Source organism: Bubalus kerabau, chromosome 21, assembly GCF_029407905.1.
Source record: "Bubalus kerabau isolate K-KA32 ecotype Philippines breed swamp buffalo chromosome 21, PCC_UOA_SB_1v2, whole genome shotgun sequence".
Classification (NCBI taxonomy): Eukaryota; Metazoa; Chordata; class Mammalia; order Artiodactyla; family Bovidae; genus Bubalus; species Bubalus kerabau.
In genome coordinates this window covers 11,778,776-11,803,314 of record NC_073644.1, presented here as the reverse complement: position 1 = coordinate 11,803,314, position 24,539 = coordinate 11,778,776, and the positions used below count along the sequence as shown (strand labels likewise).

The 24,539-nt window shown below is 38.1% G+C and overlaps 1 protein-coding gene across 1 annotated transcript; it reads left to right on the top strand.

Moving 5' to 3' along the window:
- The first annotated feature begins 14,608 nt into the window (after positions 1–14,608).
- Positions 14,609–15,945, top strand: LOC129635921 (poly(rC)-binding protein 2-like). Its single transcript, XM_055559155.1, is given in 2 exon segments — positions 14,609–15,486; positions 15,488–15,945. Coding segments are annotated over 2 exon segments (1,101 nt in total). The 5' UTR covers positions 14,609–14,719; the 3' UTR covers positions 15,822–15,945.
- Positions 15,946–24,539: the final 8,594 nt, after the last annotated feature.

The window sequence follows — 24,539 nt, the reverse complement described above, 5'->3', positions numbered from 1 at the left end:
TATGGCAGATTCATTTTGATATATGGCAAAAGCAATACAATATTGTAAAGTTAAATAAAATAAAATTTAAAAAAAAAAGAATCAAGTTTTTACAAGAACAGAAATGCAGCTTTAGAAACAGTTCAAAGCCCTTCTTTTTTTAACCAATCCCCAACCCTGTCATCTTAAAAAGCTTGTAGGTACTATTAAAATTCTGAATTTAGGTAACAAAGGTCCTTGGGGGAACTCACATTCCTTCCCAGTGCTTTTGAGATGTAAATGTTTTACCCAAATTTCTTTAGGAACTGAGAGCCATCCGTTATCAGAGGAAAAAGAGAAAAAGGAAAAGCTATTTGAAAACTATGTGAATGGAAAATATTAAAAAGCTCCACAAATATTGTAAAACATTAAAGGCATCTAAGCAGTTATATGCAAGTTATGCCATCTGCCAGAACACAATCTATATTCCACTGCTCTTTTATAAACTAGTCAGCTTTGCATTATTGTGTCCATCTTATGGCTAAAATTTTTAAATGAAAGCTGTAAGATCTCTGCTTTCTGTCTGTACGTTTCTGATGTCTATGCATGTATATTATGGATGTATGATATTATGTTTGTCTTAAAAGTTCAATCTAAGATTCACTGTGAGAAGTTCTGCAAGGTTGATTTTTATAAAGCCTTATATGGTCAATCAGTACTCTTGCTGCACTTATATAAATAATTAGGCCAAGTTTAATGAGATTCAATTTGGTCTTCAAACAAATTAGTCTTACTGTGATCATATTTGATTAAAATGAGGGTGATTAGACTGAGGAAAAAAAAACTATGTTTCAATAGAAAATTGTAAAAACTACCTGTGGATGCCAGATTCTAGTCCATTCTAGTCTGTTCATTGTCTTTGAGGTTTTGTTATGTATCCACAAATTGAACTGGATCCTGAATTCTACTCTACTCAGATATCTGGCTAAAACTCCTGGCTTGAGATACAGGTGCAATTCATATGGCAGATAATTATGGATGAAGTTAATTTTGTGGTAACTCTCAAAGTAGAGTACGGGTGGTTTTACCAATGGATGGAAGGTAACAAAGCCCAAATGAAAACCCTAGACAAACAGGCATTCTGTGAGTTTGAAAAAAAAAAACAAGTGATGGTGACAATGGTATAGGGAGCAAGGAAGGAGAGAGAAGCTCCCGAAGTGAGTTTCAGTTCAGTTCATTTGCTCAGTTGTGTCCAACTCTTTGCAATTCCATGGACTGCAGCACGCCAGTCTTCCCTGTCCATCATCAACTCCCAGAACTTACTCAAATTTATGTCCATCGAGTTGGTGATGCCATCCAACGATTTCATCCTCTGTTGTCCCCTTCCCCTCCCACCTTCAAGCTTTCCCAGCATCAGAGTCTTTTCCAGTGCGTCAGTTCTTCCAATCAGGTGGCCAAAGTATTGGAGCTTCAGCTTCAGCATCAGTCCTTCCAATGAATATTCAGGACTGATTTCCTTTAGGATTGACTGGTTGGAACTACTTGCAGTCCAAAGGACTATCAAGAGTCTTCTCCAACACCACAGTTCAAAAGCATCAATTCTTCAGTGCTCAGCTTCCTTCACAGTCCAACTCTCACATCCATACATGACTACTGGAAAAAAAATAGCTTTGACTAGACAGACCTTTGTTGGCAAAGTAATATCTCTGCTTTTTAATATGCTGTCTAGGTTGGTCATAACTTTTCTTCCAAGGAGCAAGCGTCTTTTAATTTCACAGTTGCAGTCGCCATCTGCAGTGGTTTTGGAGCCCCCAAAAATAAAGTCTGTCAGTGTTTCCACTGTTTCCCCATCTATTTGCCATGAAGTGATGGGGCCGGATGCATGATCTTCGTTTTCTGAATGTCGAGTTTTAAGCCAACTTTTTCACTCTCCTCTTTCACTGAAGCACAAGCTGGAATCAAGATTGCCGGAAGAAATATCAGTAACCTCAGATACGCAGATGACACCACCCTTATGGCAGAAAGCAAAGAACTAAAGAGCCTCTTGATGAAAGTGAAAGTGAGTTTGGGACAAAATAACTCACTGAGACTGAAGAAAAGCCAAGCATAAGTTAGAAAAGACCTTTACATTTGGGGACTAAGAACCCAACCATGAAATTTAAAGGAGAGATTTCTATGGAGAGGTGTAGGTGGAAATTAAATTGCTTAAACAGTAAAGAAAGGTGTGAGTCATGTTGTCAGGCATTTTGGTAGTGAAAAGGAAATAAAACAATTATCCCAGCCATGATGTATTTAATCTCAATAAAGTCTATTGCAATACTTTTCCAAATCTGTTTCCTATACCCAAGACTCTTCTCATTTGAATCTATCCTAAACACCTCATCTTAGGACTATTTCCAATATGAATATCAAATAGTAACTTCCTTTTTCAAACATATTGACAACTTCATTGTGTGGTTTAAATTATACAAATTCTTCACACTCAGCTTTATGGTCCTTCAACATATAACATAAATAGTATGATTTCCCATTTATTCTCTGCTGCTCCCCAACACATATTCTGTGCTACACCGGAGTTGTAATATATGTTATTCTGCAAATAACCCCGAACTTTCAAGTTACTATTCATTCCTGGTCTTTCTTCCCCTTAGTTTTGAGTAAGACTTCCACGTCCATGTTCTACATTCTTATGTATGCTTCCACTCTTTCCCAAGTGGTGCATTCTTTATCTAACCTTTCCTGATTGCTGCAGACTATGTTCCCCCCAAATTCATATGTTGAAGCCCTAATCTCTGGTGTATTTGGAGGTAATAGGGTCTTTGCTTGCATGCGTGCTAGGTCACTTCAGTTGTATCTGACTCTTTGCGAACCTATGGACCATAGCCCTCCAGGCTCCTCTGTCTGTGAGATTCTCCAGGCAAGAATACTGGAGTGGGTTGTCGTACCCTCCTCCAGGGGATCTTCCCAACCCAGGGATTGAATCCACATCTCTTACATCTCCTGCATTGGCAGGCAGATTCTTTACTGCTAGTGCCTTCTGGGAAGCCCCTAATAGGGTCTTTAGGAGGTTATTAAGGTTAAATGTGATCATAAAGACAGGGTCCCTATCCAAACTTATCCATGCTGGGCTTATAAGTAAAGGAAGAGAGAGAGATTTCTGCAAGCACTCAGAGAAAAAGCCATGTGAGTTCAAAGAGGAGGCCTGCAAAAAAGAAGAACTCTCATCAGAAAGCCAATTCCACATAAACTTCATCTTGGATTTTCAGCCCCCAAAATTGTGAGAAAATGCATTTCTGTTGTTTAAGCCACCTATTCTATGGTATTTTGTTTTGGCAACCTGACTTGACTAATACATTGATCCAAAATGAGATATCACTTGCATCCCTTCCAGCACCATATATAGAATTCATTTTTGCCTAACTCTAGAGCACTATATCTATTTTTATAGCTATCTTGTCACAGATATTAGGATAAAATTTTTGGATGAGAAGAAATACACTTAGTTTTGTAAACCCCATGTATTCTACATCCTGCACATTCACTAGAACAATTAATATACTGAATTATAATTATAAAAATTCTATAATTCTAACAAAGCCAGATTTTACTAACAGAATTACCTGTCTGTATGTACGAATTGACTAAGTAGTCACCTCTCTGAGAATTTAAGACTGAATTTGCAACCCTAATTTTCTGAAAATACTATAATATCTTTGCACTGCATTATTGTACAAATATATTTGAAAATCTGTATAGCTATTAAAAACAAACAGCAAACTAAAGTATATGTAGTTGTGTGAAACTGGAGAAGTCACTTTCACCCTGGACCACATCTTACAGACCTAAAAATGAAAGTAGATAGAATATGACTCCCAGTGCTCCCAATTATTATCACCTATGGGTCTGTGGATTTGAGGTGAATAAACAAGTACCAACCAATTCATGATGTTTTCATTGTAGCAATGTCTTCAAGCTTTGACCTTATCAATAGAGTCCTGAGGGCATTTTAATTTGCTACTGTGTTGACTGTGGGGAGAAATTATTTGCAACACTGTGAGATTTAAGGAGAACAAGAAGTAAAAAAAGTATCTTCAAATTACACTCATCATGGTCCTAGTATTTGCCAGTGCTTTGCTTTGGATGCTTTCCTACACTCTTGTATCTTTACAAAAATTCTCTCACATTGGTATGAGGACTTCATTTGGAAAGGAGACAGATAAAGTTCAAAAGTATTGGAATTAAATTTCTCAAGATTTTATATATATAATAATTATACCAATACAGTATACTAACACATATATATGGAATTTAGAAAGATGGTAACAATAACCCTGTATACGAGACAGCAAAAGAGACACTGATATATAGAACAGTCTTTTGGACTCTGTGGGAGAGGGAGAGAGTGGGAAGATTTGGGAGAATGACATTGAAACATGTATAATATCATGTATGAAACAAGTCGCCAGTCCAGGTTCGATGCACGATACTGGATGCTTGGGGCTGGTGCACTGGGATGACCCAGAGGGATGGTATGGGGAGGGAGGAGGGAGCAGGGTTCAGGATGGGGAACACATGTATACCTGTGGTGGATTCATTTCAATATTTGGCAAAACCAATACAATATTGTAAAATTAAAAAATAAAATTAAAAAAAATATATATATATAATTATTGTTGTTGTTCAGTCACTAAGTTGTGTCCAACTCTTTGCAACCTCATGAGCTGCAGCATGCCAGGCTTCCCTTTCCTTCCCTATCTCCCTGAGGTTGCTCAAACTCCTGTCAGTGATCCTATCTAACCATCTCATCCTCTGTTGTCCCCTTCTCCTCCTGCCCTCAATCTTTCCCAGCATCAGGGTCTTTTCCAATGAGTCAGCTCTTTGCATCAGGTGGCCAAAATATTGGAGATTCAGCTTCAGCATCAGTCCTTCCAGTGAATATTCAGGATTTATTTCCTTTAGGATTGACTGGTTTGATCTCCATGCTGTCCAAGGGACTCTCGAGAGTTATGTCCAGCATCACAATTTGAAAGCATCAGGTCTTTGATACTCAGCCTTCTTTATGTTCCAACTCTCACATCCATACTTGACTCCTAGAAAAACCATAGCTTTGACTAGATGGACCTATGTTGGCAAAGTGATGTCTCTGCTCGATGTATACAATATACAAAGTATAATTTAAAGTCAATATAATTATTATACATTGTATGTTTATTATACAACATATTATAATGATATGAATACATGTTTAGACATTAGTACATCATATATAACATCAATATATTTTATATAGTTGTAATAATATATAATTTATGATGTAGCATATATATAGTTAGAGATAGGATCAGCACACTAAAGCTTGTGCTGTTTCCAACATTCTATGCTAACAGCTTTAAAATCACATTTTTTTAATTTTAAAATTATAAAGAAATTAGAGAAAAGATGATTGTTAGAAAGCACAAGTTATTATGAACCCTCACTTATGTTATAATGAAAAGTACAAAGAAAAATACAAAATAAAATGTCTCTTGCTAGACTATGCATTAAAATTTCTTATCTTAGGTTTGCTCTTTTCATTTTGGTTTTTTGAAATGTGTGGTATATTTACACAGAAGGAATAAACTGAATGCCACATATCTTTAAACTTGAAACCTGACATATTATATTGAATTTCATTTGCTTCTAAGTGTTGTGCAGTATGAGTTCTGCTCATCAAATTGTGAAATTCAATATTTTTTTTCTTCCAGTTAATGGAAAATGCTTAAATAAATGACATTTTGGTCCACTATATTATATTTGGTGGTGGATCATAGATAAGAGTGGAAAGAAGCAAAAAGCTAAAGCATTTACTTTTCTAAAAAAAATAAGACTGCTACTATTTTTAATCTCTGTAACCTCCAAGGGTTTGTTTGGTTTTGTTTTGTTTTTGTTTTTTACAAAATTAAAAAATACATTCTTAACCTTGTGCTACACACATTAAGTTGGCTATTTTAAGATGATAAGCATTTCATATATTAGACATTTAACATAACTAAAAACCAACGCTTTAGAAAATGGGACTGAGGGGGTTGCTTACCAATTAAAATTTGTTGAAGGAAATTGAATGGCAACAGTTGAGATGTGATTAGCTCACAGCATAAAGCCAAGAGAAGCCTGTCAGTCTCCACCCGCTCCTTCCTGCTACCTCTGTTCCCACTATATTGTAGTCTCTCATTTTTAACTTTTTTGAAACTTCCCATACTCTCCTACTTACCATGCAAGAACAGATCTGTTGAAGGCTCCCTGTATCTTTCCAACTCCTCAATCCTTCCTTTAATTAACTACTTCATTCTGACTAACCCCTCTTCATGGGCCTCCAGCCACCTGGATGATAATAGTAAGCCCCTTTCTGCAGCTGATGCCATGTGCATCTTCAACCACAAAATTAGAGAACTCTTGATGATCACATGGAGTTCTGACAATTCTGACATTTCATAGATGTTAAATTTGTCAATCTAGATTTAATTCCTCTTACTGTCTAAAACTTTGAAAGTACAGTGGTATATATGCCAAAATATATTTTATTCTGAAGACAAACAAATAATATCTGTCACCATCACACAGGTGATGAGAAGGTAGCCCAGAAGGGAAAGTGCATTCTCACCAGGCTAGTCCTGGCCTCTCTCATCTCTTGCCCACATTTCTGCAGCTTCCTCATCTCTCTGTCTCCAAGCTCATCATTCTTCAACTCATCCTCAACACTATTGTCACAGAGGTCTTCCTAAAATACCCTCCATTGAGGCTGATTTTCAGGTCTAGTACTTCATGCTTTATTATTATCTATAAAATACAGCTCTGTCAAAACAAGATGTTAACAAATTGTTTGCTAAACTATTTCTACTAGTCTCCTATAAGAAATCTTCATACTTCTGAACTGGTCTTTTAGCAAACATTGAAAATATTTTTCCAGGCCCTCAAGATTTTCTTGCGTAAATAACCATTCTCCTCATCTACGCCTACCTTTCCTTCCAACCATCCCCACATGGTGATGAAGGTTGAAAAAGTGAAAGTGTTAGTTTCTCAGTCCTGTCTGACTCTGTGAGCCCATGGACAGTAGTCCCCTAGGCTCTTCTGTCCATGGAATTCTTTAGGCAAGAATGCTGGAGTCAGTATCCATCCCCTTTTCCAGGGGATCGTCCTGACCTGGAGATCAAACCCAGGTCTCCTGCATTGCAGGCAGATTCTTTACCATCTGAGCCACCAGGGAAGCCTGTGATGAACATTAGGACCACACAGTTTAGTGATGTCTCTGTTGTCAAACCCCCTGTTCACTTATCATCTGTCTTGCTTGTTTGGCTTGTACTAACGCTATCTCATAATACAGATTTTTATAGAAATTTATTGTTCTCTTTGGAGATATAACTTTGTTAAGGGTAGAGACAACTCCCAATAAATTTATGTCAATTGTTAGAACAATTAAGGTGACTCATGCAAGGATACAAATAATTTGGAGATCGATTCAAAATAATCAAACGATTACCTGACTGACATTTATTTAGTTTTGACACTTTTATTTATGGAAGATGTTAGATTGCAGGGATTTTTTTAATGGGTAGGAAATATACTGTTGTGTGAAAATTGTATGTCTTAATTATGTTGAATTGGTTCATGGTGTTTTTTGGGTCTACTATAGTCTTCTACTTTTCTGTGTATTCATCCTATTAATTTTTGAGAGTTTGATATTGAAACTCCAACTAAAAATCTTAATTTATCTACTTAAAAAATAATTGTAATATACTCTGGAACTATGTTTAACTTTGGTCTGTATCTCCCAAGTCATATGTAAATGTGTTATCATAATTTCATAATTTAAAAATTAAGAAAGAGAAAACAAAACTGATTAGGAAATAGTCTGCCCTCTTCTCAAGAGAATAATCATGTAATCTTAATAACATACAGGCAAAATATTTCAAAAAAATACAACTTATGCTATATAAAGAAAAACTTAGTACTGTACCTCGTATTTCACTTTAACTTTTAGTATACATACCAAAGTCTCTATCAGTGGTAGGCATCCCCTTGAGATACAAGGAATCTGGAACAACATTTAAATAAAGGAGAAAGGAAATTAGAAATCCTTCTGAGACATGTCTTCAATAAATTATCCATGCAAAACTGTTAAGATACTGGCAGGTTCTCAGAAATAAACTACTGAATCTTGCATCCCAGGAAAGTAGACCCATGTCAATAAATTCAGTTGTTTTAGTCTGAGAGTTCACATTACTTAATACCTTTAGAATCGACCCTCATTAAGATAGTGCTCTAGAGTCCAAATTGTCAGGGTCTTGCAACCATTTCAGTGTATAAGCTATCTCCTTTCTTATAAGATCCTATAGATGAGGATAATTATCCATGGTAGCAATGTAATGTGAAGTGGAGAGGATTTAGCCCTGAAACAATATCTATCCTTTTACGAAACTGGTCTTCAAATGTAATCATTGAGAATTTTGACAAGGTGAGCTCTTGTTTTTTAGATGGAAGTCAAAGGTGAAAGTGGTGGAGGGATGTGGTAGGTGGTTTTCTCCAGCAAGGAAGATTTAAGATTTGGGAGGGTTCCCAGTTTTCAGTCTGACCTACGTCTTCCTACATCCCCCTTCTCAACATTTAGAGTCCCACTTTTGAGCCACCAAGGCTCCTAATGCCCATAGTAGAGACCTGGCGACGTGTGTGGATCTGAATGGAAACTGTGCAACAGTTCCAGGTATGCCCTGAACCTGAGGCTCCAGAACAACTTCCCTGCAATGATATGAGTTAAAAGAGAACCCAGAATATCCTAAATACCACATGCTAGCAACTCTACTATATACAAATGGGATAGATTCAAGAGCAAACAACCATAGATCTGTGATTAGAGCATAGATACGTCAAAGGAGGGGAACAAAGAGGCCAAATGTAACAATAATATTTACTAAGGCATATGCTTAACTCTAGGCTTTCCAGATGGTTCAGTGGTAAAGAATCCGCCTGCAGTGCAGGAAACACAGGTTGTGAAGAGTCCCTGGCAGGAAATGGCAACCCACTCCAGCACTCTTGCCTTGCAAATGCCATGGACAGAGGAGCCTGGTGGGCTACAGTCCATGGGGTCACAAAAGAGTCAGACACAACTCGGTGACTAAACAGCAACTGCAGCAATCAACAATAATACTTAACTGTATTGAAAAACAGTCGGAAAAAGTATAAATAACATGAAAAACTATGTAGGAATGAAATGAAACTATACATTTTTCTAAATTACTTACTAATAATAAGCCTAGCAACTACCTTGAATATTTAATGCAGACTCAAAATATATTAGTTAATCCTAATAGCTGACTGAACATATTAAGAAAAAATAAAAGAGGATGATTAATACCATAACCTATAATACACAGAGAAAAATGAATGTAAAATAAGTTATATATCCCACATGCTTTAGTTTATAAAGCCTAAAGATGAAAAGTAAGGAAGTTAATTTTTATCTTGATAAATTAGAAGAACAATTTTGAAAAAACAAAGGACTTCCCCAGTGGTCCAGTGGTTAAGACTCTCTGCCCTCAGTGCAGGGGGCAAAAGTTCAATCTCTGGTTGGGGAATTAAGATCCCATATGCTATATGGAGTGGCCAAAGAGTAAATTAATTAAAAATTTTAAAATAAATTAATTTTAACAAATAAGTGAAACTAAGAATAGAAAATTTTAAAAGATTAAGCTAATGTAAACCAAAATATAAAACAAAAACTATTCAAAAAACTAAATAAATCTGAAATATGATGCTTTGAAAAGATTAATAAGAGATTAACTCCATGAAGATTTAACAAGGCAAAAAGATAGTGAGCTTGAAGGGCAAGATCAGTAATGAACTAGGAATCAGAAGAGTACATATAGAAGAAAGTAGGGGGTTAGAGACAAATACTGTGCACTATATATGGTAGTCAGTTTGAAAATTGAGAAAAAAATATATCTTAGCGAAATACGAGTTACCAGAGTCAAGTCTAAAAAATAGGAGAAACTGAATAAGCCAGTTACAACTACCAAAATTGTGAGTTTTTAGAGCTTTTCCATTGAAAAGGGCACTAGGAACAAATGGATTCACAAATGAGTTTCTGTCTCCTAAAGAACAGATAATTCCAATATTGTTTACAATATTCCAGACCATGGGAAAAACTAAACTAAAAACTCCTAATTTATTTTATAATTATAACATACCACAAACCTGACAAAAATAATGCCAAAGACTAATATGATAGAGTAGATACGTAGCTATAACCAAAAAATTAGTGGAAACATACAAGAATTACAAAAATACATATGCAGTGCCTTATCAGGTCTGCAGGATTTTTTCAATTTGGGAAACTGTTTAGGACATTTTACCATAGCAACATATTAGAGAAGAAAAACCATATGAATGAATATTTACAGTACATGATAAAAAAAAAAATTCCATGCCTGTTAATAAAATCTCTATCTAGAACAGGAAAAATTTTGTGCAAAATTAATAGAATTATTGTGACATTTTGTTGCTACAGAGACTTGCATTTCATTAAATAAAATAAATGTTGCCCCTGGAAGTAAAGACACTTGATTACAAAAGAACCCTGGGGCTTTTAACTTTATTTCAATGTCACTTTAAAATATTAAAGATGGAGCATTAATTAAACATAGTGAAGTAAGATTTAAATATTAACTTGCAGACAACCAAGAGTTGTGCTTAAAGGAGAATGAGAATTAAAAACTTGGGATTTCTTGGGGAGCTTAATTCACACTCTAGTATGTACTTTAAGACAGTATTTTCCTCAAATAGGTATGAGTTACACAGTTATTTTTGAAAAAATATATAGTGCAAGAGGCAAACGTTTTCCATGAAAATGTGTAGATCTGAGGTTTTTTTCACTTCCTCATTTAATATTTTGTATTAATAAATATAGGGTGGGGCAACTGCAGTGGTAGTCATTTAATACCAGAGAATGTTGCCCTGATTTGGACTTAGAGGCATTGTGTTTTGAATATCAACTATGGAGTTAAAAAGAAAAAATCAAGAAACTTCATTCCAGTTTGTTCCTGTATACTTTACTAACTAGAGTGAAGGATGTCTTTCCTTCATGTCTTTGTACCTTCATATCTAGGGGAAAAAAAGGTGTCTCAACTATTGGTTGGTAATTCTAGTCCAACATTTTTTTTCAGCCCTATTTAAGCACTGTCAGTAGACGTCAGTTGAATTTAATGTTGCTTTGATATCACAAATTATACTCACTTTGAGGTTACTTGCACATCCACTTGCTGTGATGTAAGGATGTTAGAAGCCTATTTATAATCACAGAACATTCATGGAATTAAAAAACCAAAATGTTAACTCAGTCTTTCATGAAATAAAGAAAAAAATTGATTAAACCATTCAAAAGATACTATAACCAGGACAGTCTAACAAAATGAGATGGGAATATCAGCCTTTTCCATTAAAAATAAATAAATCTTCCTAAAAATTTAACTTGTAAAATGTAAGCTTCCAAATTGTATATCATCAGCTTTATTCATCTCACTATGAAATTACTGTCTGCTCCTGAAAATAATTATCCGGTGGTACCAATTATACAGGCTTCCCCAGTGGCTCAGCAGTAAAAGTATCCACCTGCAAAGCAGGAGATGCAGGAGACACAGGTTCTACCCCTGGGTCGAGAAGATCCCCTGGAAGAGTAAATGGCAACCCACTCCAGTATTCTTGCTGGGAAAATCCCATGGTCAGTGGAGCCTGGCTGGCTATGGTCCATAGGGTCAAACGAGTGAGACACAACTGAACACACACACATTCACACACACACCAATCATATATTCTTAGGGTCGGTGAATTAGATGTTATTAGAAATGATAAAAGCAGTCTTTTTCACAACATAATTTATAAGGACAGAAATAGGGAATTTTAGTTTCTGAAATCTTGATTTAACAATGATTTAAGGACTTGTGCTCAGCCCCAAGGTTAAGAAGCAGGCACACTCTCCATTCTCTAGAGAAATATACTGTCTACATAGATACAGACATAAAACTCAAAATTATATTGGGGTAAGCAGAGAAGAGTGATGTCAGCAAGATGACAGAATAGATATTTTCAGCACTCATTTGTTAGAATTAACAAATGATCTCAATAAAGTTGCAGGATACAAAATCAACGTATATGAATCAGTTGCACTTCTGTACACCAACAACAAACTGGCCAAAAAAAGAAATTAAGAAAACCCTCCCATTTACAGCAGAATCAAATAGAATAAAACACTCAGGAATACATTTAACCAAGGAGATGAAAGAGCTATATGCTGAAAGCTATTAAACATTGATAAAAGAAATTAAATACTATGCAAATAAATGGAAAGATATCCTATGTTCATGGATATAAAGAAATAACATTGCTAAAATGCTAATACTTGATCCTGAATTGCCAAAGCAATATTGAGGGGGAAAAAAAAAGCTGAAGACCTCATACTCCCTGACTTCAGAGTGTACTATAAAGCTACAGTAATCAACAGTTTGGTACTGGTGTAAAAACAGAGACACAGATCAATGGAATCAATAGAGAACCTAGAAATAAACCCACACACTTATGGTCAATTAATCTATGACAAAGGAGACAAAAATATACAATGGGGAAAAGGCATTCTCTTCAATAAGTGGTTCTGGGAAAATCAGACACTTACATGTGAAAAAATGAGATTACATTTTCTCACATCATATATAAAAACAAACTCAAATGGATTAAAGATGTAAATGTAAGAGCTGAAACTATAAAACTCCTAGTAGAGAATATAAGCAGAGCACTCTTTGATACAAATTGTAGAAATGATTTTTTGAATCTGTCTCCTAAGACAAAAGAAATAAAAGCAAAAATAAGTAAATGGATCCTAATTAAACTTAAGCTTTTGCACAGCAATAGAAACCATCAACAAAATAAAAACCTACTGAATGAGAGAAAATATTTGCAAATAATATGACTGACAAGAGTTTAACATCCAAAATATACAAACAGCTCATACAACTCAATATCAAACCAAACAACAAACAACCCGATTGAAAAATGGACAGAAAAGAAGGAAACCTTGTTATTTACAATAACGTTAATGCAGCTATGAACCTGAAGGACATTATGGTAAGCAGAATAAACTGAAGCCAAAATTTAAACACCGAATGATCTAACAGTCAAACTCATGAGAGCAGAAAATTGAACTACAGTGGCTAGGGGCTGGAGGGTCGGGGAAATGGGGAGATGTTAGTCAAAGGGTATCAAGTTTCAGTTAGGCAGAATGAATAGACTCTGGAGAGCTGATGTCCAGTATGGTGACTCTAGTTAATAATACTGTATTGTATACTTGAAATTTGCTAAGAGAGTAGATCTTAAGTGTTTTCACCACCACCACCACCAAAAATAGTAACTATGTGAGGTGACAGATATGTTAATATGATTGAGTTAATCATTTCACAATGTAGACTTATAAAAAATTTCACATGTTAAACGTTAAGCATACACATTTTTATTTGTTCATAGTAACTAAACAAAACTGGAAAGATACTGAGAAAAGATCTGTGGTATAAATTTGTATGGTATTAGTTCAGTTCAGTTCAGTCGTTCAGTCGTGTCTGACTCTTTGCGACCCCATGAATTGCAGCACGCCAGGCCTCCCTGTCCATCACCAACTCCCTGAGTTCACTCAGACTCACGTCCATCGAGTCAGTGACGCCATCCAGCCATCTCATCCTCTGTCGTCCCCTTCTCCTCCTGCCCCCAGTCCCTCCCAGCATCAGAGTCTTTTCCAATGAGTCAACCCTTCACATGAGGTGGCCAAAGTACTGGAGTTTCAGCTTTAGCATCATTCCTTCCAAAGAAATCCCAGGGCTGATCTCCTTCAGAATGGACTGGTTGGATCTCCTTGCAGTCCAAGGGACTCTCAAGAGTCTTCTCCAACACCACAGTTCAAAAGCATCAATTCTTCAGCACTCAGCCTTCTTCACAGTCCAACTCTCACATCCATACATGACCACAGGAAAAACCATAGCCTTGACTAGACAGACCTTTGTTGGCAAAGTAATGTCTCTGCTTTTGAATATGCTATCTAGGTTGGACATAACTTTCCTTCTATAGCCAGTGTTAAAGGAGGTGTCCCAGGAGGAAACACATGGGACAAGAATGAAAAAACAAAAGAAGAGAATTAGCAAGGTAGAAAAGTAGTCATTTCAGGCAGAAAGAAGAGCTCATTCAGAGACCCCACTGAGGGCGATGAGGATGAAGATGCTGGTAACAGAAATAGTAGAAGAAAGGGAGAAGGACAACTCAAGAAGTGGCAATTGGTTACGAGAGAGAAGTGTAGAATCCAGTGCTTTTTTAGAGATGGAATTTATAAGACTTTATACTGGTTGGGTAGCGGAAAGAAGCTGAAAGAAGAATTCCTCTAAAATAACCAGCCCTCCAGACCAGCAGAGGCAGCAGCCGGAGCAGCCGCAGCCTGCGTCCTCTCCCGCCCGCCCTCCGCCGCCCTCCACCCGCCCCGGGGTCTCTTTCCCCCTTCCTCCTCCTCCTCCTCCACCCCCCCTTCCTCCTTCCTCCTCCGCCCGCCCCTATTGTTCCGCCCCCAGCCTCCCGCCCTTCCCCTTCCCGCCCGCTCCCCTTTTCCCCTCAGTCGCCTCACGCCTGCAGTTTTTGGTTTGACCCCCACCAGTGACCAAAGACTTGACCACTCAAAGTCCAGCTCCTCAGAACACTGCTCGACATGGACACCGGAGTGATTGAAGGTGGATTAAATGTCACTCTCACCATCCGGCTACTTATGCATGGAAAGGAAGTTGGCAGTATCATCGGAAAGAAAGGAGAATCAGTTAAGAAGATGCGCGAGGAGAGTGGTGCACGTATAAACGTCTCAGAAGGGAATTGTCCTGAAAGGATTATCACTTTGGCTGGACCCACTAATGCCATTTTCAAAGCCTTTGCTATGATCACTGATAAACTGGAAGAGGACATCAGCAGCTCTATGACCAATAGCACATCTGTCAGTAGACCCCCAGTCACCCTGAGGCTGGTGGTCCCTGCTAGTCAGTGTGGCTCTCTCATTGGGAAAGGTGGTTGCAAGATCAAGGAAATACGAGAGAGTACAGGGGCTCAGGTCCAAGTGGCAGGGGATATGCTCCCCAACTCAACTGAGCAGCCCATCACTATTGCTGGCATTCCGCAATCCATCATTGAGTGTGTGAAACAGATCTGAGTGGTTATGTTGGAGACTCTCTCCCAGTCCCTCCCGAAGGGCGTGACCATCCCGCACCGGCCCAAGCCATCCAGTTCTCCGGTCATCTTTGCAGGTGGTCGGGACAGGTACAGCACAGGCAGCGACAGTGCGAGCTTTCCCCACACCACCCAGTCCATGTGCCTCAACCCTGACCTGGAGGGACCACCTCTAGAGGCCTATACCATTCAAGGACAGTATGCCATTCCACAGCCAGATTTGACCAAGCTGCACCAGTTGGCAATGCAACAGTCTCATTTTTCCCATGACGCATGGCAACACAGGATTCAGTGGCATTGAATCCAGCTCTCCAGAGGTGAAAGGCTATTGGGCAGGTTTGGATGCATCTGCTCAAACTACTTCTCATGAACTCACCATTCCAAACGATTTGATTGGCTGCATAATCGGGCGTCAAGGCGCCAAAATCAATGAGATCCGTCAGATGTCTGGGGCGCAGATTAAAATTGCGAACCCAGTGGAAGGATCTACTGACAGGCAGGTTACCATCACTGGATGTGCTGCCAGCATTAGCCTGGCTCAATATCTAATCAATGTCAGGCTTTCCTCGGAGACGGGTGGCATGGGGAGCAGCTAGAACAATGCAGATTCATCCATAATCCTTTCTGCTGTTCACCACCACCCATGATCCATCTGTGTAGTTTCTGAACAGTCAGCGATTCCAGGTTTTAAATAGTTTGTAAATTTTCAGTTTCTACACACTTTTATCATCCACTCATGATTTTTTTTTAATTTTATTTTATTTTTAAGCTTTACATAACTGTATTAGATTTGCCAAATATCAAAATGAATCCACCACAGGTATACATGTGTTCCCCATCCTGAACCCTCCTACCTCCTCCCTCCCCATTCCATCCCTCTGGGTCGTCCCAGTGCACCAGCCCCAAGCATCCAGTATCGTGCATCGAACCTGGACTGGCATCTCATTTCATACATGATATTTTACATGTTTCAATGCCATTCTCCCAAATCTTCCCACCCTCTCCCTCTCCCACAGAGTCCATAAGACTGTTCTATACATCAGTGTCTCTTTTGCTGTCTCGTACACAGGGTTATTGTTACCATCTTTCTAAATTCCATAGATATGCGTTAGTATACTGTATTGGTGTTTTTCTTTCTGGCTTACTTCACTCTGTATAATAGGCTCCAGTTTCATCCACCTCATTAGAACTGATTCAAATGTATTCTTTTTAATGGCTGAATAATACTCCATTGTGTATATGTACCACACCTTTCTTATCCATTCATCTGCTGATGGACATCTAGGTTGCTTCCATGTCCTGGCTATTATAAACAGCGCTGCGATGAACATTGGGGTACTTGTGTCTCTTTCCCTTCTGGTTTTCTCAGTGTGTATGCCCAGCAGTGGGATTGCTGGATCATAAGGCAGTTCTATTTCCAGTTTTTTAAGGAATCTCCACACTGTTCTCCATAGTGGCTGTACTAGTTTGCATTCCCACCAACAGTGTAAGAGGGTTCCCTTTTCTCCACACCCTCTCCAGCATTTATTACTTGTAGACTTTTGGATCGCAGCCATTCTGACTGGTGTGAAATGGTACCTCATAGTGGTTTTGATTTGCATTTCTCTGATAATGAGTGATGTTGAGCATCTTTTCATGTGTTTGTTAGCCATGTATGTCTTCTTTGGAGAAATGTCTATTTAGTTCTTTGGCCCATTTTTTGATTGGGTCATTTATTTTTCTGGAGTTGAGCTGTAGGAGTTGCTTGTATATTCTCGAGATTAGTTGTTTGTCAGTTGCTTCATTTGCTATTATCTTCTCCCATTCTGAAGGCTGTCTTTTCACCTTGCTAATAGTTTCCTTTGATGTGCAGAAGCTTTTAAGGTTAATTAGGTCCCATTTGTTTATTTTTGCTTTTATTTCCAATATTCTGGGAGGTGGGTCATAGAGGATCCTGCTGTGATGTATGTCAGAGAGTGTTTTGCCTATGTTCTCCTCTAGGAGTTTTATAGTTTCTGGTCTTACGTTTAGATCTTTAATCCATTTTGAGTTTATTTTTGTGTATGGTGTTAGAAAGTGTTCTAGTTTCATTCTTTTACAAGTGGTTGACCAGAGTTCCCAGCACCACTTGTTAAAGAGATTGTCTTTAATCCATTGTATATTCTTGCCTCCTTTGTCGAAGATAAGGTGTCCATATGTGTGTGGATTTATCTCTGGGCTTTCTATTTTGTTCCATTGATCTATATTTCTGTCTTTGTGCCAGTACCATACTGTCTTGATAACTGTGGCTTTGTAGTAGAGCCTGAAGTCAGGTAGGTTGATTCCTCCAGTTCCATTCTTCTTTCTCAAGATCGCTTTGGCTATTCGAGGTTTTTGGTGTTTCCATACAAATTGTGAAATTATTTGTTCTAGCTCTGTGAAGAATGCTGTTGGTAGCTTGATAGGGATTGCATTGAATCTATAGATTGCTTTGGGTAGTATACTCATTTTCACTATATTGATTCTTCCAATCCATGAACATGGTATATTTCTCCATCTGTTAGTGTCCTCTTTGATTTCTTTCACCAGTGTTTTATAGTTTTCTATATATAGGTCTTTAGATTCTTTAGGTAGATATATTCCTAAGTATTTTATTCTTTCCGTTGCAATGGTGAATGGAATTGTTTCCTTAATTTCTCTTTCTGTTTTCTCATTATTAGTGTATAGGAATGCAAGGGATTTCTGTGTGTTGATTTTATATCCTGCAACTTTACTATAGTCATTGATTAGTTCTAGTAATTTTCTGGTGGAGTCTTTAGGGTTTTCTGTGTAGAGGATCATGTCATCTGCAAACAGTGAGAGCTTTACTTCTTCTTTTCCAATTTGGATTCCTTTTATTTCTTTTTCTGCTCTGATTGCTGTGGCCAAAACTTCCAAAACTATGTTGAATAGTAATGGTGAAAGTGGGCACCCTTGTCTTGTTCCTGACTTTAGAGGAAATGCTTTCAATTTTTCACCATTGAGGATAATGTTTGCTGTGGGTTTGTCATATATAGCTTTGATTATGTTGAGGTATGTTCCTTCTATTCCTGCTTTCTGGAGAGTTTTGATCATAAATGGATGTTGAATTTTGTCAAAGGCTTTCTCTGCATCTATTGAGATAATCATATGGTTTTTATTTTTCAATTTGTTAATGTGGTGTATTACATTGATTGATTTGCGGATATTGAAGAATCCTTGCATCTCTGGGATAAAGCCCACTTGGTCATGGTGTATGATCTTTTTAATGTGTTGTTGGATTCTGATTGCTAGAATTTTGTTAAGGATTTTTGCATCTATGTTCATCAGTGATATTGGCCTGTAGTTTTCTTTTTTTGTGGGATCTTTGTCAGGTTTTGGTATTAGGGTGATGGTGGCCTCATAGAATGAGTTTGGAAGTTTACCATCCTCTGCAATTTTCTGGAAGAGTTTGAGCAGGATAGGTGTTAGCTCTTCTCTAAATTTTTGGTAGAATTCAGCTGTAAAGCCGTCTGGACCTGGGCTTTTGTTTGCCGGAAGATTTTTTATTACAGTTTCAATTTCCGTGCTTGTGATGGGTCTGTTAAGATTTTCTATTTCTTCCTGATCGAGTTTTGGAAAGTTGTACTTTTCTAAGAATTTGTCCATTTCTTCCTCGTTGTCCATTTTATTGGCATATAATTGCTGATAGTAGTCTCTTATGATCCTTTGTATTTCTGTGTTGTCTGTTGTGATCTCTCCATTTTCATTTCTAATTTTATTGATTTGATTTTTCTCCCTTTGTTTCTTGATGAGTCTGGCTAATGGTTTGTCAATTTTATTTATCCTTTCAAAGAACCAGCTTTTGGTTTTGTTGATTTTTGCTATGGTCTCTTTTGTTTCTTTTGCATTTATTTCTGCTCTAATTTTTAAGATTTCTTTCCTTCTACTAACCCTGGGGTTCTTCATTTCTTCCTTTTCTAGTTGCTTTAGGTGTAGAGTTAGGTTATTTATTTGACTTTTTTCTTGTTTCTTGAGGTGTGCCTGTATTGCTATGAACTTTCCCCTTAGGACTGCTTTTACCGTGTCCCACAGGTTTTGGGTTGTTGTGTTTTCATTTTCATTCGTTTCTATGCAAATTTTGATTTCTTTTTTGATTTCTTCTGTGATTTGTTGGTTATTCAGCAGTGTGTTGTTCAGCCTCCATATGTTGGATTTTTTAATAGTTTTTCTCCTGTAATTGAGATCTAATCTTACTGCATTGTGGTCAGAAAAGATGCTTGGAATGATTTCTATTTTTTTGAATTTACCAAGGCTAGCTTTATGGCCCAGGATGTGATCTATCCTGGAGAAGGTTCCATGTGCACTTGAGAAGAAGGTGAAATTCATTGTTTTGGGATGAAATGTCCTATAGATATCAATTAGGTCTAACTGGTCTATTGTATCATTTAAAGTTTGTGTTTCCCTGTTAATTTTCTGTTTAGTTGATCTATCCATAGGTGTGAGTGGGGTATTAAAGTCTCCCACTATTATTGTGTTATTGTTAATTTCTTCTTTCATACTTGTTAGCATTTGTCTTACATACTGCAGTGCTCCCATGTTGGGTGCATATATATTTATAATTGTTATATCTTCTTCTTGGATTGATCCTTTGATCATTATGTAGTGACCATCTTTGTCTCTTTTCACAGTCTTTGTTTTAAAGTCTATTTTATCTGATATGAGTATTGCTACTCCTGCTTTCTTTTGGTCCCTATTCGCATGGAAAATCTTTTTCCAGCCCTTCACTTTCAGTCTGTATGTGTCCCCTGTTTTAAGGTGGGTCTCTTGTAGACAACATATGCAGGGGTCTTGTTTTTGTATCCATTCAGCCAGTCTTTGTCTTTTGGTTGGGGCATTCAACCCATTTACGTTTAAGGTAATTACTGATAAGTATGACCCCGTTGCCATTTACTTTATTGTTTTGGGTTCGAATTTATACACAATTTTTGTGTTTCCTGTCTAGAGAATATCCTTTAGTATTTGTTGGAGAGCTGGTTTGGTGGTGCAGAATTCTCTCAGCTTTTGCTTGTCTGAAAAGCTTTTGATTTCTCCTTCATACTTGAATGAGATCCTTGCTGGGTACAATAATCTGGGCTGTAGGTTATTTTCTTTCATCATTTTAAGTATGTCTTGCCATTCCCTCCTGGCTTGAAGAGTTTCTATTGAAAGATCAGCTGTTATCCTAATGGGAATTCCCTTGTGTGTTATTTGTTGTTTTTCCCTTGCTGCTTTTAATATTTGTTCTTTATGTTTGATCTTTGTTAATTTGATTACTATGTGTCTTGGGGTGTTTCGCCTTGGATTTATCCTGTTTGGGACTCTCTGGGTTTCTTGGACTTGGGTGATTATTTCCTTCCCCATTTTAGGGAAGTTTTCAACTATTATCTCCTCAAGTATTTTCTCATGGTCTTTCTTTTTGTCTTCTTCTTCTGGGATCCCTATGATTCGAATGTTGTAGCGTTTAATATTGTCCTGGAGGTCTCTGAGATTGTCCTCATTTCTTTTAATTCGTTTTTCTTTTATCCTCTCTGATTCATTTATTTCTACCATTCTATCTTCTAATTCACTAATCCTATCTTCTGCCTCTGTTATTCTACTATTTGTTGCCTCCAGAGTGTTTTTAATTTCACTTATTGCATTATTCATTATATATTGACTCTTTTTTATTTCTTCTAAGTCCTTGTTAAACCTTTCTTGCATCTTCTCAATCCTTGCCTCCAGGCTATTTATCTGTGATTCCATTTTAATTTCAAGATTTTGGATCAATTTCACTATCATTATTCGGAATTCTTTATCAGGTAGATTCCCTATCTCTTCCTCTTTTGTTTGGTTTGGTGGGCATTTATCCTGTTCCTTTATCTGCTGGCTATTCCTCTGTCTCTTCATCTTGTTTAAATTGCTGAGTTTGGGGTGTCCTTTCTGTATTCTGGCAGTTTGTGGAGTTCTCTTTATTGTGGCGTTTCCTCGCTGTGTGTGGGTTTGTACAGGTGGCTTGTCAAGGTTTCCTGGTTAGGGAAGCTTGTGTCGATGTTCTGGTGGATGGAACTGTATTTCTTCTCTCTGGAGTGTAATGAAATGTCCAGTAATGAGTTATGAGATGTCTATGGTTTTGGGGTGACTTTGGGCAGCCTGTATCTTGAAGCTCAGGGCTGTGTTCCTTTGTTGCTGGAGAATTTGCTTGTTATGTCTTTCCCTGGAACTTGTTGGCCCTTGTGTGGTGCTTGGTTTCAGTGTCGGTATGGAGGCGTTTGATGAGCTCCTGTCAATTAATGTTCCTTGGAGTCAGGAGTTCCCTGGAGTCAGGGTTTGGACTTAAGCCTCCTACTTCCAGTTATTGGTCTTAATTTTACAGTAGTTTCAAAACTTCTCCTTCTATACAGCACCACTGATAAAACATCTACGTTAAAGATGAAAAGTTTCTCTACTGTGAGGGTCACTCAGAGAGGTTCACAGCGTTACATGGAGAAGAGAAGTGGGAGGAGGGAGTTAGAGGTGACCCAAATGAGATGAGGTGGAATCCATAGTGGAGAGAGTGGGCTATCCAGTAGTCACTTCCTTATGTGCACTCCACAACTGGACCGCTCAGAGATGTTCACAGAGTTATACAGGGAAGAGAAGAAGGAGGCAGGAGACAGAGGTGGCCAGAAGGATAAAAGGGGGAAATGAAAAGGAGGGAGACAGATCCAGCCAGTAATCAGTTCCTTAAGTGTTCTCCACCGTCTGGAACACACAGAAATTCACAGAGTTGGGTAGAGTAGAGAGGGGTTAGGGAGGAGATACAGGTGACCTGGTGGAGAAAATGGAGAGTCCAAAGGGAGAGAGAGCAGTCAAGCCAGTAATCTCGTACACTAGTGAAAAATGGGTCCTGAAGATTGGGTTCTTAAAGGTACAAAATTGGTAACAAATACATAAAAACAAAAATTAGAAATCTAGAGTAGAGTTTGGAATTTCAAAAATGCGATGTTAATGAAAAGAAGAAGGAAAAGAAAGAGAGAAAAAACGAACAAAGAAAAACAAACAAGGTCGTGAAAGTAAAGAACAGTCTTATGGACTCTGTGGGAGAGGGAGAGGGTGGGAAGATTTGGGAGAATGGCATTGAAACATGTAAAATATCATGTATGAAACGAGTTGCCAGTCCAGGTTCGATGCACGATACTGGATGCTTGGGGCTGGTGCACTGGGACGACCCAGAGGGATGGAATGGGGAGGGAGGAGCGAGGAGGGTTCAGGATGGGGAACACATGTAAACCTGTGGCGGATTCATTTTGATATTTGGCAAATCTAATACAGTTATGTAAAGTTTAAAAATAAAATAAAATTAAAAAAAAAAAAAAAGAAACTACAGGTACAAAATTGATAACTAATACCAAAAAGCAAAAATTAAAAATCTAGAGTAGAGTTTGGAATTTCAAAAATACAACGTTAAAAAAAAAAAAAAAGAAGAAGAAGAAGAAAAATAAAGAGAGAAAACAAACAAACCAACAAAAACAATGTCGCAAAAATTATAAAGAAAATACAGGTACAAAATTGATATCAAATACCAAAAAGCATAAATTAAAAATTTTGAGTAGAGTTTGGAATTGCAGATATATGATGTTATATAAAAGAAGAAGAGAAAGAAACAGAGGAAAAAAAAAGTCACAGAAATTATGAAAAAAACTATAGGTACAAAATTGATAGCATATATCAAAAGGCTAAAATTAAAAATCTAGAGTACAGTTTGGAATTTCAAAAATACAATGTTAAAGAAAAGAAGAAAAAGAAAAAAGAAAATAAAAAAAAAACCACGGTCAAAAAATTATAAAATATATATATGAAGTTTGCTGAAGAAGAAAAAAAAAAATAGGGTCTTTTTTTTTTTTTTTTTTTTTGCAAAGTAATAGTTATAAAAGTGAAAATTAAAGGACAATAGAGGACTTAAAAAATTTTTTTCTTTTTTAATTAAAAAAAAAAAAAGAAAGAAAGATTGATCGTAAAAATAGTAAAAATATATCTAGGTCTTTCTCTGGTTTTGTTGTGAGTATTGTGGGTTCAGTTCATTTTTGGCAGTTCCTTAGTCCGACTTATATTTCTCAAGATCTATAGGCCCCTTCCTATGTAATCCGTAGTAACCACAGGGTTTTAATCTATGGCCTGTAGCTTCCAAGGCTTTTCCCTCTGTTACAGCTTCTTCTGTTTGCTGGTCTCTTCAGTGTCTGGTTCCCGCCCTGACACAAAGGGGATGGTTGAGGACACTATTTTTTTTTTTTTTTTTAAATTTAGGCTCACTTGTTCAGCCGCGCTGTGGGGAGGGAGGGAGGGATGCTGCAAACAGATAACACTGGCGTGCGCTCGCAGTGCCTCAGCCACACTGGGTCTGCCCCCGCTCACGGCGTGTGTAGCCTCCGTGCCCACACTGCTAGGGCTCTAGGTTGTTCCGCCGGGAACAATCAGAGGCTGGCCCTGGGCTGAGCTCCCAGGTCCAAGCTGCTCAGGTTCAGGCACTCCGGTAGTCCTCAGAGGCGCAGACTCGGTTGGGCCTGCGTTTTGTGCTCTTCCCAGATCCGAGCAGCTCAGGTGATGTGTTTGGCGGGCGCCAATGCTGCGACTTATCGCCTCCCCGCCACTCGGTTATCTGGGTGTAAAACCGGCGCACCTTCTCAGGTAGATGTTGACCGTCCAGACCCCCAAGAAGTTTTAGTTAGCAAAGAAGCCTGCTTACAGTTTTATAGATAGTGTCTCTCTGGGGCTGCGATTGCCCCCTTCCAGCTCTGGCTGCCTGTCACCGGAGGGGGAAGGTCTGCAGCCGGCTATCTCTGCTCAGTCCTTTGTTCCGTGCGCGGGCCTGGCGGTGTCTTAGGTTAGGGCTGGCTTTTCGCGTGGTAGATATCCCACAGTCTGGTTTGCTAGCCTAAATTATTTCGCTCAGATAGCGCTCAGGACATTCGGGCGGATTCTTACTCTAAGGGACACAGCCCGCGCCGCGCTTCCCTGCCCAGCCCCCGCTTGCTAATGCCGTGTGCAGGCGTCTGCGCTGCTTCTCCGCTGGGGGAGTTCCCGTAGGGCTCACAATCCGCGATTTTTAATTGTTTATTTTTTTTCCCCTCCCTTTTATGTTGCCCTCTGTGCTTCCAAAGCTCGGCACAGATTCGGCAGTGAGAGGGTTTCCTGGTGTTTGGAAACTTCTCTCTTTTTAAGACTCCCTTCCCGGGATGGAACTCCGTCCCTCCCTCTTTTGTCTCTTTTTTTGTCTTTTATATTTTTTCCTACCTCCTTTCGAAGAGTTGGGCTGCTTTTCTGGGTGCCTGATGTCCTCTGCCGGCATTCAGAAGTTGTTT